Source organism: Silene latifolia, chromosome 6 (assembly GCF_048544455.1).
Source record: "Silene latifolia isolate original U9 population chromosome 6, ASM4854445v1, whole genome shotgun sequence".
Lineage (NCBI taxonomy): Eukaryota > Viridiplantae > Streptophyta > Magnoliopsida > Caryophyllales > Caryophyllaceae > Silene > Silene latifolia.
The window spans coordinates 38,639,209-38,652,795 of record NC_133531.1 but is presented as its reverse complement, the minus strand read 5'-3'; the positions used below and the strand labels follow the sequence as shown (position 1 = coordinate 38,652,795).

The 13,587-nt window shown below is 35.5% G+C and overlaps 2 protein-coding genes across 2 annotated transcripts; one reads left to right on the top strand and one right to left on the bottom strand.

Moving 5' to 3' along the window:
- The first annotated feature begins 3,764 nt into the window (after positions 1–3,764).
- On the top strand, positions 3,765–6,015 carry LOC141586750 (uncharacterized). The gene is made up of 2 exons (XM_074408068.1): positions 3,765–3,946; positions 4,152–6,015. The coding sequence occupies exon 2, from the start codon at positions 4,153–4,155 to the stop codon at positions 5,623–5,625; it is 1,473 nt and encodes a 490-aa protein (XP_074264169.1). The 5' UTR covers positions 3,765–3,946; position 4,152; the 3' UTR covers positions 5,626–6,015.
- Positions 6,016–6,125: 110 nt separating this feature from the next.
- LOC141586751 (transcription factor TGA3-like) lies at positions 6,126–9,467 on the bottom strand. The gene is made up of 10 exons (XM_074408070.1): positions 9,267–9,467; positions 8,467–8,521; positions 8,178–8,372; positions 8,015–8,092; positions 7,774–7,833; positions 7,613–7,690; positions 7,444–7,510; positions 7,050–7,321; positions 6,736–6,963; positions 6,126–6,621 (listed from the first exon to the last, which is right to left on the bottom strand). Exons 3-10 carry the CDS (start codon positions 8,334–8,336, stop codon positions 6,469–6,471), a joined length of 1,095 nt encoding a protein of 364 aa, XP_074264171.1. The 5' UTR covers positions 8,337–8,372; positions 8,467–8,521; positions 9,267–9,467; the 3' UTR covers positions 6,126–6,468.
- Between the last annotated feature and the right edge of the window lie 4,120 nt (positions 9,468–13,587).

Genomic DNA, 13,587 nt, shown 5'->3' with positions numbered 1-13,587 from the left:
GTACCTAGCCCAGCACGACCCATCTGGACACCGACATGCTTTTGGCATACCTAAGCACGCTCAAAATACAAAGAAATAAGGCTAACGTGGGAATTGCTTGTAGCATGACACGACGCGACACAACACGCCGTGGACCATGTCTGGCAGCCATTTCAATTTCACTAGCATGACATACAGCCAACCTTTTCATGCCAGGGTCATGCCGTTTTCTTCTTCTAATACGGTGAGCCGGCACACGACACGGCCCAAAAACAGTCCACTTTCATCTCTAAATTGACCTATAAAATGAGGCCGAGGTACTTGAAGTGAAGTTAAAAAGGAAAATGGCATTGGTTGAGTTTCAAGTGATGTGGGCCTTAATGAACCAAAAACCATGAAGCTCCCGCGAAATTACATGTCTAAGGGAAGGAGTAAAGTACACACTAAGGACCTAAAGTATGGATAAATGTAGCGATAAGGACCCGAACTATTATAGTTAATCGTTAAGGACCTCATTCACCTTTTTAAATCTAATTTACTTTTAATTGTAAATTTTATTTACTTTGATATATTTTTAGTATATATATAGGAGAAGTGATAAAATTTATTTATCCATTGTACTATTTTTACAAAATTGATAAATAATGCACCTCTCCCCTCTAATGTTTTTCATTTTCCTGTCAAGCTTTAGTTTATTATCACTCATTCTTAATTTACCCACTATTTTTTTTTGTAACATTTCAGGTTAAAAAGAAACCAATTTGTTGTATTCAATCTATACGATATTAGTTACACACACAAAAAAAAAGTTCTTTTCAAAAATATTACTCCCTCCGTCCCGGTCAATTGTTGTCCTTTTGCTTTGGCACAAAGACCAAGGAAAGAGGATGAGGCCAATTACTAAATGACAAGTGCAACAAATTGAGTGTGAATGATCAAATTGCTACCAATATATGCAAAATAATATAATAAAATGATTTTATGAAATTATTAGCAATCCTAACTACTCATCAGATTAAGCTATAAATTTAAAACAATTTTGTGCACTTATATATTAAAATTCTTTAATAACAAGAGAGGTTATAAAAACAAAAACAAAAAAGATAGAAAGAGACAAATGGGTAGAAATGGGAGAGTGATGAATGATGATATTTGGATGAGAGAGTGAAGAAGAGAAAAAATAATGGGTGAAAATAGAATAAAGTTGAGCAAAAAAATTATTTTAAAATTTACATGCACTTTTTGAATTCAAAGAACAAAAATCAATACTTCCACCATTCAACTCCATTCTACCTATTTCACTTTTGTACACTATTCACAATTGTGTATTCAATTTCGATTTTCTCTCGATACGTAAGTGGAAATATATTCATGTGGGATTTTGTGTGATTCGTCTTTACGAGTAAATTAAAAATATCTAACTTTTATAATTTTTGCAAATACGTAGCTAATGATATTTAGCGCGTAAAACACGCGTTGGCAAACGTGAAAAAAGAAAGTGGTAGAGTGAAGTTGAATGGAGGAAGTAGAAGTTAACAGAATCTACGTGAGAACTTGGTTAAAGTTAACGACAAGTCTCATCCCAGGTCCTTCCTTACTACTTAACTATGAAACGTAAGATCTTTAGAGAAAGTCCAATGGTTTAGATTATGGACTTGCTTACAATTTTTTAAAATTGCAAGCTAGTAGTCAAGTCATTGGAAATGTTCTTATAGATTAGCTTTGTTTAAGCTACTAGCTTCATTAAGCTAGTTGCTTGAAATTGCTTAAATGGACCTACCACAAGAAAACAACCAATAAAAAGTTAGTATCTTAAAATGTGGGTCAAATTTGGCTAGTGAAAAATTAAGCCAAACCATTGGAATGCATTCTTAGTTCAAAAATTTTGTAGCTTAAAGTTTCATATGACAAAGGTAAGCTAGTAGGTACTAGCTTACCATTGGACTTGCTCTTATAGCTACATTCTTAGATACTTTAGGTCCTTATTGTGGACTTTCACTACAAAAAGAATTAAAACAGGCGACTGATTTTGGTGACTGAAATCAGTCGCCAAAATCAATTTGGCGATCAAATCGATCCGCCAAACGCGTCGATCATGCGGACCTTAGTCGCCTTTTCTAGCTTTGGCGACTAAAGTCGGTCGCCAAATGACTAAAATGGCGACTGATAGGGTAGTCGCCAAATTGGCGACCGATTCAAGGTAGTCGCCAAATTGGCGACTGAATAGCAGTCGCCAAATGCCAATTCAGTCGCCAAATTTGGGTGACGAGCCGATTTAGTGAGAAATTTAGCGATCGAATTGGGGTTTGGCGATCAAAATTGATCGCCAAAATGGCGACTACCATAAATCAGTCGCCAAATTGGCGACTGAATTTCAGTCGCCAAATCTCAATTCAGTCGCCAAAGCCACTGTATGTTTTGGTGGTTTTTTTCGTTTTCATTGCTAGTCAAATATTTACAACCTGCATACAAACCGATGTTCCACAACACCATACATCCCAAATTTCAACACACACAATACCATACATTTCAACCCAACACCTCCCATTTTCTCAAACTTCATTTCATATATTGAAAATGAAAGTTTTACAAGCTAAGCTATTCTAATGTTCAAGTCTAAAGTTCAAGTTTTACAAGCTTACATGCTAAAATCATCTTACTTGGAAGCCAACACCGGCTCCACTCCCCCCAAATTTCGGTCGCCTGTTTCAGGTTTTCTTGTAGTGTTTACTCATACGTTACACTTATATTTTTGTTGTTCAATTGGCTTAGGAATTTTTTTTTTTGGCAAGCAAGGGACACCTAATGTGGGGATCAGTTATTTATCAAGGTTGTCCTTAATAGCAGGTGAATACCGCATCACTCCCATGTAGAAAGCCGAATCCAGGACCAATTCGTTGAAATTTCAAAGCTTTGAGGCACTCCTTGCACTTGATTCCAAAATTCAATCTCCCAAAACTTATTATGTGACCACAAATTCTCATCTATGGGGTTGCTTGGATTGGGGGTAAAAGGGGGGAATGAATAGGGGAGTGATATGTAAGATGCGTTTTCCATGTTTGGTATGAGAGGAATTATTCACCTCCCGAATCTATTACCCTCGTGAAGGGGTAATACATTACCCACCCCTCCCTCCTGGGTAATGATTAAGGGAGTAAAACATCTACTCAGTTACTCTTATATGCCAAACTTATCTTCAAGAAACTCATTACCGATTAATTAACTTCCCCAATAATTATCACTCAATTAAAATTTACCCCCCTAATTATTCCATGCATTTTAGGCAAGTCCTAAGGACTAACGGTAACAACCTTGTGATGTCTCAAAACTGTTTAAAATAAGAGTAAATTATCAATAACTCCCTTTTAAAATACACTTTTTAAAATTTACTCCCTTTTAATTTTTTTTTTTTAAAATTACACCCAGAATAATGCAAAAATTTAAAAATTGCTATCAAATCCCTATTTTTACATTTTTATGACAAAAATGCCCCTAAGTTTCTATTCTCATATAACGAATATGATGGTGGATTTTGGGTGGAAGATTGTGGTGGTTTACCGTGGAGTCCTTAGGTGGTAGAAAGGTGGATAGAGTTGTAATGGAGGTCGATAAATATATGAGAAATAAAAAAATGAGGGACATTTTTGTCATAAAAATGCAAAAATATAGGTTAAGGAGCAATTTTTAAATTTTTGTAATATTTTGGATGTAATTTTTAAACTTTTTTTTAAAAAGGAGTAAATTTTAAAAAGCGTATTTTAAAAGGGAGTTTGTGGGGTGGTTGTGAAATGTGAGAAGTGTGGCAACTCGCGACCAAGTTAACTAATTTCGTACAATGCATTACTTGTTACTAATTTCTACAGTACACTCACTTACAAGTTACAAAGGCATTCATTGCCGTACCATTTTTTGCATATTCATCATTCAAGTACTCAATCTCTCCCCTTCCATCAGTTCATCTTAAAAGGTAAGATCTTTTACTTGTTTCCGTATATTTTTATTATTTATGATTTTGATTTTTTCTGGTTTATGATACTTGAATTATACCTTTATCCTATATTTTTTGCATTATTATTGCTTGCAATGTCAGATATTTTGTTGTTTGATCAATTATATTTGTGTGAAATTAGGGTTTTACAATATTGAACTATTTATTTGTGTAAAATTGATAGGATGGGTGGTTTATGGTTGGAATTTGATTACAAAGGTAATATCTTTGATTATGCTGTTCACGATGTTGATTTGGTGCAATTGTTAGACCTAATTAGTGATATTGGGGATGAAGCGTTGAAGCAGAATGTTGTTATCCCTCATGTATATGATTTGTACTACGAAAAGGGTCGTCGCAAGATGCATATTAGGAGCGATAGGGATTTAATGACCATGTTTGATCATTTCATTGGCCATGATACAATTCGTGTTTGGATTGAAGATACGAAAACCCCTATTAAACAGTTTGGAGTGGTTTTTGAATTAAAAAGGGTACGGAGGGACGAAAAAGAAAGGATTCAGAGAGAGGAAGAGGAGAGGGCTAGAATCGAAAGGGAAGCTGTATTTGTGGAGGCTTTGACAATGGATGTTCCTGTTTTTGATTTAGAAACTAATGAAACCGTTTTTGTCAGAGTTTATGAATCTCAAGGGTTTTCCAACCTAAATGAACATGCTGCAAACCCTCGTGTTGATACACAACCTCCTCACATAAAAGCGACTGCCCCAAAGCCTTCTGCTAATACACAATCAGACACTGTCCCGATCCCCCCACCTGATACAACATCAAACCATCCTTCACACCCTAAATATAAAACCCAATGTTCACAAAATTGTCCCACTGACGACAGATTTGCTTCACAACCGTCCCATGAATGTAATACAATGCCAAACCTCTCTAAAAAACCAATTCAATCACAAAAGAAAATGCCTAAGACCACTGCTATAAAGAAGGGAGTGTATGTACCTAAGGCATCTGCTAAACGTAAGGGCATGTATGCAAGTGGGACTAGTGATATGAAGCCAAGGAGAAATTTGAGTGCAACAGACGATATGGAAAATTATTCAACTGGTAGTGATGATAGCAATGATGACTACTGTTACGATGAGGGTTTTGACATTGCTAAGGGAGAAAGTGATAGGACATATAAAAAGGGTAGAATGTATTTACCTCAAAGGTGGGGTGAAATTACACTTAAGCCATGGTTGTTGTTTATTTCAAAAGATGAATTTATGTCAGTGTTCTCAGATTATTGTATCCAACAAGGGTTTAGTGTAGTTGTTATAAAGTCTGATAGGGTAAGGTATACCGCTGAATGTAGTGGTGGAAAATGTACCTGGAAAATTCATTGTTCGATGTTGCCGGATAAGAAGACATGGGCAATTAAGAAGATTGATGGGTTTCATAAGGACTGTTTTTTCATGAAGAGAAACCCTATGGCAACAGCTAGATGGATGTTCAAGAAGTTAGAGTCTGAACTCAAAGCACAACCTAATATGCCAGTTAAATATATGGCCGAAATGTTAATGAACAAATATGGTATAGAGGTTTGTACTAGCACAATGTACAAAGTGAGAGCTGTTGCTGTTACTGTTACTGGTGGAAGTGGAAATGTTGCTGTTGCTGGTGCAGGTGGTCGTGAGAGAGTATCTCACTAGGCCTATCCACGCAGCCTGATCAAATTTCAATTCACAGCCATGCCGATCATCTCCTCTTCTGTTAATTGAAGCTCACCACCAGGAGTGCGCTCTTCCTTCAGCCTTTAACTATTAAAAATAAGGAGATTTTAGGATTATTAAAAATCTGAGTTCCAGTTCGCAGTCCTGAATGCCTCTTTTACAGTAGTTTAAACTGACAAGCATATCTAGAACTATAGTTGAAGTCCTGGTTGCGATATGAAGTAGTTCTAGGGTTAGTTATCAATGTAAAAAGGTCACCTAATGTAGCAATGTGTTTAGAAAGTAACTTAGTTAGCAGACAATGTTATCTAGGATCATGTAAATATTGGGCTTAAATGATATCTAATGCTTTTCTTTAGTTTTTCTGCAGCTAGTGTTGCACAAGATGGGCAAAAGCGATGTTTTTTTGTATAGCGGTGGCAAAAGTGAAGTTTGATGCAGGAAAGATTCAAGTTATCATAGGACTGTACAACCCTGCAGAGCAATATTCCGTCTTGTTTCTCATCGAAATTTTTTTCTTATCATAGGACTGTACAACCCTCCAGAGCCAATCTACTGTCCACTGGTTCTCTCTAGCCACGCGGTACAAATCATACAAACATATATTTACATGATTACTCTTACTAATTACGAGTACATAAAATCCGAGTAGGCTACAACTAGAGGTACGACATTCATTACTCCAATGCCTTCAAAGATTCCTGCCTATGGGGTAAAAGGAGGCAAAAGAAGAAACTCAAATGTGGTCTACTATAGTTACAAATTTACTGAAAAATGCATCCATGCACAGGGACAACGAAAGTCAATTACGCCCTTCCCATATTAGCATGGATCACGGGGACGAGAATTCCAAAGTGAACTCAGTGCACGGAGTCGACGAAAGTACTCCCCTAATGCCAGTAATCCTCGGGCTGCTTGTCGGGGAGTGAGGATCCGGTACATTAGTTGTAGGGTTTGCTCGCGTAGATTGTCTGCCTATAAAATTCCATGGTAAACACGCAACGATAAACAAGCGAAAACAAAATTTAGAATAATTTTGAGTAACATAAAATTAATGGATTCCAAGAATTGAAGTTTGGCATATATAACCTGGGTCACAAAGCCTTCTATAGCTTCCAACTTTTCCAAAGCAGAAGCCATCTGGATACCATACAGCCCCATACTCACCATCTCAGTAAACATCAACTGCATCACTGTTTGCTGAAGTTTATCCATTCCTCGAGATAACGCATCCTCAGCTTGCCGAGATGAATATCGTAGTTTAACAATCTCCTCCATCTGTTGATTCGTCAAGGGCTCGAGTTGTGGCAAGAGAATCTGTGACAAGATACAGCTTTAGTTTCTCATGTATATATACTAATTACTGCAAAAGTCAATTTTACAGGAAATACTAAAGTCATTACATTCAGAAGTTCAGAGGGTCGAAATCCTCCAATCCAGTGAAAGAATCGCTCGACTGATGTTCTCCACATCCCAGATATCAAATAGAAGATATCGTTTTTTGCAGCATCTACTTTAATACGAAAAAGGTTGCAATAATGATGCAAACCACCTTCGACCAGGATTTTGAGCTCAATGTCAGAAGCATTAGCTTGTAGAGCTTCTCTAAGCTCAGAATTGTGCTGATTTTGCTCTCCAACCCAGTGACCGTACTCCATTTCGAATTTGGCTAATCCTGTAAGCCAACAAAAAGTGAATTATCAGAAAGCAGAATTATCACACCTAGTACTAACATAGCAGTTCGTAGAAGAACATTATGTAGGCTCAGACAGAATGAAATCATGAATGCTTTCAGACCTGTGTTCATACTTCCATTTCCAGAAAATCCTAGATTAGGATGCATCGAAGCTCCAGCATATAAAACCTGAGATAACCCGTATTAAGCAATTGCATAGAATTAAAGGTGAAACAACTCAACAAGTGTGGTCAGTCAGTGTGAGGGACGATAAAGACAGGAGTACCCTACCTGCTGTTTAGTCTGTTGAAGCTCCAACTCTAATTGGGACAACTTCATACGGCTGCTTTCTAATTGCTGAACATACGCCTGCATGAATGACTGAAAATTAGATGGAATACTTACGTTTAACATACTTTATTTCTGTCTTTCATCTAAGGCATTATTGTTACCTTCTTCCTCATACGACTTTTCCTTGCAGCTTCTCGATTTTGTGCTAAACGCCTTTTCACCTGAACATATTATTAGATTGTTATTGTATTGAAGATGCGTGATCAGATTATATCTTTTTAAATGCTACATTATCTAATAAAAGATGGTCTTGGGAAAAAATTCCAGCTTTGGTTCGGGTTCTGTTTACTAAACATAGTTGGGGGGAAATCATTGCTTGACTGGAAGGTTTTGTTGCATTACCTTTTCAGACAGCCGTATTGCATCTTCAGGAGTTATGGGATGTTCCATCGCGTCATGAGAACCATATTCGTAATCAAACTACAAAGAGACAACATAAAAGACTTCAGTATATCACTGCAAATAAGATTGTTCAAGTCAATTAAAACAGATTACCACCACTAACCGCGTTCTCTTGTCTGGCTTCCGCCTGCATGCTTGATGATTCATCTGGACTGGAATGCATTATACCTTTGGAGGCATCTCGCCAAACACTCATTGCTCTCGGGGTTTCATAAATTCCCAGAGTTGCGGAATTGGTTACTTGGACTGTGGTTGAGCTCATGGTGTACGGAACAATTAAAACAATCCGAACACTCAGCTGCAGAAATTAGAGAAGAGAACAATTTCACACGAATCCAATAAGAAAGTAAACAAATAAGACTCCCATAAACAAACAATAAGTAAGTCCTTACCGTCTTAGGACGGAAATTGCTTCAGAAATTCGCGATAAACCAATACATAAATTACCTACAGATTAATATATACACCAGTCAAACAAGTACTTTAACCTTCACAAATCCTTATTTAAAACGGGTATAAAACATAATGATTAAATTATTGAGGAAATATATTGCATCACTTAAGGATCACGGGTTCGAATCTCATCAACCCATGTAGAAGGATCCTATAACATCTCCCACTACACATATAGTAAGTTCATGAATTAACACCCCATCTTGCTCAAGTTTTGATCATTGAGGCCAATGCTTACATACTTACAGTAACATCCGACTTCAGGTTGTGGGTTCGAATCTCATATATCCCATGTTAGGATCCACTTACCTTCCACTTCTTACACATTACTAGATTCAGTCAAAATTTTAAGGTATACCCAAATTAAGAAACTACAAGCTACTAAATTCAATCAAAATTCTAAGGTAATACCCAATTAAGAAACTACAAGCTACTAGATTCAATCAAAAATTTGAAGGTACACCCAATTGAAGATATGTAAAATGATCAAAGAATAATACTACCAAACTATGTCATGTTTTCATTTATAATCATTGCAAAATGTACTCCCTCCGACTCAACAAATTGTTTACTGGACTATTTTAATCCAATGTAAACTATCTGTTGAGTCAGAGCGAGTACAAATATTGATCATAAGCTATTGCATCGACATAATAACAATAATACCATACAAGAAGCATTTAAACAAGACATAAAATAGGTAACTTGAAGATGAAGGAAAATAAAATATAGTAGAAACCTTAATGACAAGTATGTACACATGAAGTGACAATGAGTTGAGAAATAATAATGTGGAAGTTGTAAGAAAAATAGAGTGGGCAATCAATACTATGGGATGACTTGGATTGATTAAAGAAAACAAAACAAAGCAAAGCAAAGCAAAGATGAGCACACAAGTGGGTATTTATAATAAAGTAGAAACACTAATCTTTCATCTTTTGTTTGTAAGCAATCAAACCAATTTTTATTTCAATTGGGTGTTTTTTGTTTTGTTTTCATTTGGTTTCTTTATTATCTCAACCTTTTTCTTTGTGCGTGGGAAGTGGGAAGTGGGAAGAATAAATAAAGTGTAGTTACTTATTTACTTCCTAGTGGAATGGACACCTATTAAAATCCCCAAGTTTGTCGTGGTCCAATGGTTGCTTGGTCACTACTAATTACCACTTAACACAAAATTAGGATGACTGGTTAAAAGGTCAATTTGTGACCTTTACCAACCAAATTGACCTTCTTCATGACCTCCTTCATGACCTAGTGAAAATGAGGTGTTCTATTTTTATTGGGTAGGAGCAAAAGTAATAGGATGAGAGAGAGTTTATTTAGGGAGAATAAATGATAAATGATTGAAAAAGTGGAAAATTTTGGAGACATGAAAAATAATTAAGAGTAAAGTATAAATGGTGACCTAATTAGCATGACCATTGTTTGGGGATGGTCTAAAAGTTTGCTGTGTGGGATGTAACTACTTCTTGTAAGGTTTTCATCTTGTAAATTTTGCAAGGTTCAGGTTATGTTAACCGGACTAAATCGAGTTTAATTGATAAACGGTAGCAAGTTAATAATATTTATAGTAAAATAGTTGAGCTAAATCAAACTTGATTATATGATTAAACTCGATTTTTAGAACTTAATTTTAAGTTATTTTAGCTCAACCCATCTCTTCACAAATTTAACTATTACTTCAATTCAGTTCAGATCCATTAAGTTCAGTTCAGCTCTTTTCAGCCGAAAAACGCAAGACCTAAGATTAAATTTGAGATATAAAATACTTTGATTATCGTAATTTAAAGGCTGCTCCTATTTAAAATGCAAAAAAGCATTAGTCACAAAACAAGAAAGAGAATTAGTAAATTACATAAAGGGTTGGACATTTGATTCATATACCCATCAATTAGCAACTCCAATAGGCTTGGAGTTGTCGGACAGGGTAAATTTTATGAATAAAACACATTTGCTTAACATCATATCTTATAATTGTCAGACCAAAAACGCGACAATGGCTCAACTTAATTTCACATTTTTCCTAACATACTTAGCTCAATAGATTTAAGATGTAGACCTGAATCGAATAAAAATGAAGACTTAAATACTCACGTAAACGTAAACAAAATTCCGTAATTTAAATCTACAACAAAAACAAATAATGGGGACATGTAAATGCTGTCAGGTGATCAAGTTCCCTTTTTTATCTCTAATTTTTGGGTAAAAAAAACAATAATGGAAGAATGGGGACATGATAATGCGATGAGTCTGGTCTCAAGTGTAAGCTTTTGACTCATGATTATTTCACAAAGAGGGAAATACACATCCTCTTTATCTTCTATTTCGAGTTGGAGTGACACGTGTCTTGTAGGGCGCAGATATATATGAAGCCCCGAAGCAGGGTCCATTTAACAGAAAGTTGTAGACAGTAAAAATAAGATGAAAAAATAAGAATGGTAAGCAAACGCAAGGACGCAAGTCATTATTATTCTTAAAAAGGAAGGACATGCATTGTGGTTTGTCTCCCTCAATTAAGAATCAAGAATGATGCGTGTGTGATGATAGATGAATATAGATTAGATAGGATGATGATATATGCTCAAGAATCATTGATTGATTGATTCCTAACTTTAATTTATTATTATTATTACTGCTCATTTCTTATGCCCTAAGAGTTGTCAGATGATACAATGATAGAATATTAATAATGATATTATGTATTTATTCCTCATGTATGGACTAGCACTTACATGTGGCAAATAGATCAATTGAGTTGGACTTAAGTCTCAAGTTAATTCAGATTTGGGTTGTTTGAGTTGGTAAGAACTCGGATCGGGTTGGAATTATTTTTGACTGGGTTGTTATCAACTTATTTGGGATATAAGACCAGTATGTGTTAATAAATACTCCCTCCAATTTTTTTTATATGTCGTTTTAGGAATATTCACACAAATTAAGAAAAGTTACAGGAAAACTAAAGAAATTGGAGTAATTAATTTGCCATAATACCAACCTCTTGGAAATAAGAAAAAGCTAGAAACCATTAGCATATTTTACTTATCGTACAAATCCCAAGGTGTACTTACTATTTTCTTTATCTTCATCAGCCAATGAAAATCATATTAAGCGTCAGAGCATTAAATGCAGCTGATAGGAAAAAAATTCAATAAGAAGCAAAACGCATGGAAAGAAGCAAAACGTCAAATATAGGGTAAAAAAATTTACTCTCTTAAACGACATATAAAGAGGAATAGAGGGAGTATTCAGGTGGTTGTTATCAACTTTTTTGAGTGGGTTGTTATCAACTTATTTGTAAGACTCATCGCATTATCATGGCACACGTGGTTTGTAGAGTATTGTATGTGCTCGGGGGGATTCAACCCCTCGTCACCAAAAAAAAAAAAAAAAAAAAATATTCAGGTCGGAATCTGTCGGATTCGGGTCATTCGGTCATTTAGTTTTGTCAAGTCTTCTTGTAGTATGTTTGTAGCACCACAAATTATGTATAGCGGCGTGATCACTTTAAAAATTACCAATTTATGGTAAAAAGTTACTTTCTTATCCTGATTTACATTGTTTTATACAAGATTATTAAGGTAAAGAGAGTGGAATGAGTTTATAGTTATTAAATAAAATCAAAATTAACTTGACATGAGAATTAAATATAATGATCTCCACCCACATTGCGTTTCTTATTAAGAACAATCACAAATAATTTTATAGAAATTGTTCATACTTTCTCTGAACATTTGAGCAAGACAAATAATGACAATGCTAGTACTATGGTCTTGACGAGAAAAAAGATTGTACATCGGCTACCTCATACTTAATGAGTTTTTGAGTTTTTGTGTATTTTTTTTAGTTCTATAGAGTTTATAAATTACGGAGTACATTTTAGTTTTATGACATCAAAAATCAAATTTTTCTAAGTTAATATGTTATTTTTTTAGTTATAATGTAATTTTTGAGATTAATGTTTAAGTAAATGAACTCAAAAACTTTATAATAAAACTCAAAAACTTTATCTTAATTACTTAAAAACTATACCATATAATATACTACATCAGATATATAATCCATTTACTTATCTTAACCCATTGCGAATATCCTGTGGGAATAATAGAATGTTATCATGTGCAGCAACATCCCCATTTTCATTACTTTCTGAACCTCCTGTAATATCCATTCTGATCCAGTAACAGACCCTTCCAGCCCGGCTCTATTTCGTTAATTCCATACTCCCTCCATTCAAGTCCACTTTACAACTTTCTTTTATCACGTTTGCCAACGCAGCTTTTACACGATAAATATCATTAGCCGCGTATTTGCAAAAATTATAAAAGTTAAATATTTTTAATGTACTCTTAAAGACGAATCAAATAAGATCCCACATGAATATATTTTCACTTATGTATCAAGAGAAAATTGAAGTTGAATGTCCGCTTGTGAATAGTGCGCAAAATAGAAAGTTGTAAAGTGGAGTTGAATGGAGGGAGTATTACATAAAACCTGTTAGAAACGATAGATAATAATATCGATGTATTGTATTATTCCGAAACTTGTGTGATTTACATATGTTATAGCCTATTTATACCCGTTACATATATACGGAAACAAATCATATTTACAACATATAAGGCAATCATATTATTCATTGCCTTGTGGGAGGTTTGGCTAGCCGTTTGGAGGCTCGGGTAGCCGTTGCTTGAGGCACGGTGTAATACCCCCCCCCCCCCCTCAAGTTGGCGCGTGGAGGGACGAGACGCCTAACTTGGAGAGTAACGTATCAAATGGTATTCGTCCAAGTGCCTTGGTGAATATGTCGGCCAATTGGACCTTCGTGTGAACATAGCCTGGACGTAGCGTGCCTTTGATTATCTCATCGCGGACGAAGTGGCAATCGATCTCAATGTGTTTGGTCCTTTCATGGAAGACGGGATTTCGAGCAATGTGCAAAGCGGACTGGTTATCGCAAAAGAGATCAATGGGTGTGTCATGCTTGATGGCGAGAAAAGTGAGAAGGCCTTTGAGCCATTTAAGTTCACAGACCGAGTAAGCAATGGCACGGTATTCGGCTT

What these genes read in the sequence shown, in the direction of transcription:
- LOC141586750 (XM_074408068.1), top strand. Translation starts at nt 4,153, where the DNA reads ATGGGTGGTTTATGGTTGGAATTTGATTACAAAGGTAATATCTTTGAT.
- LOC141586751 (XM_074408070.1), bottom strand. Translation starts at nt 8,336, where the DNA reads ATGAGCTCAACCACAGTCCAAGTAACCAATTCCGCAACTCTGGGAATT. An exon ending in TTCAACAGACTAAACAGCAG is followed by an intron (nt 7,511 to 7,612) that starts GTAGGGTACTCC and finishes GGGTTATCTCAG; the next exon opens with GTTTTATATGCTGGAGCTTC. An exon ending in TAGAAGGCTTTGTGACCCAG is followed by an intron (nt 6,622 to 6,735) that starts GTTATATATGCC and finishes GGAATTTTATAG; the next exon opens with GCAGACAATCTACGCGAGCA.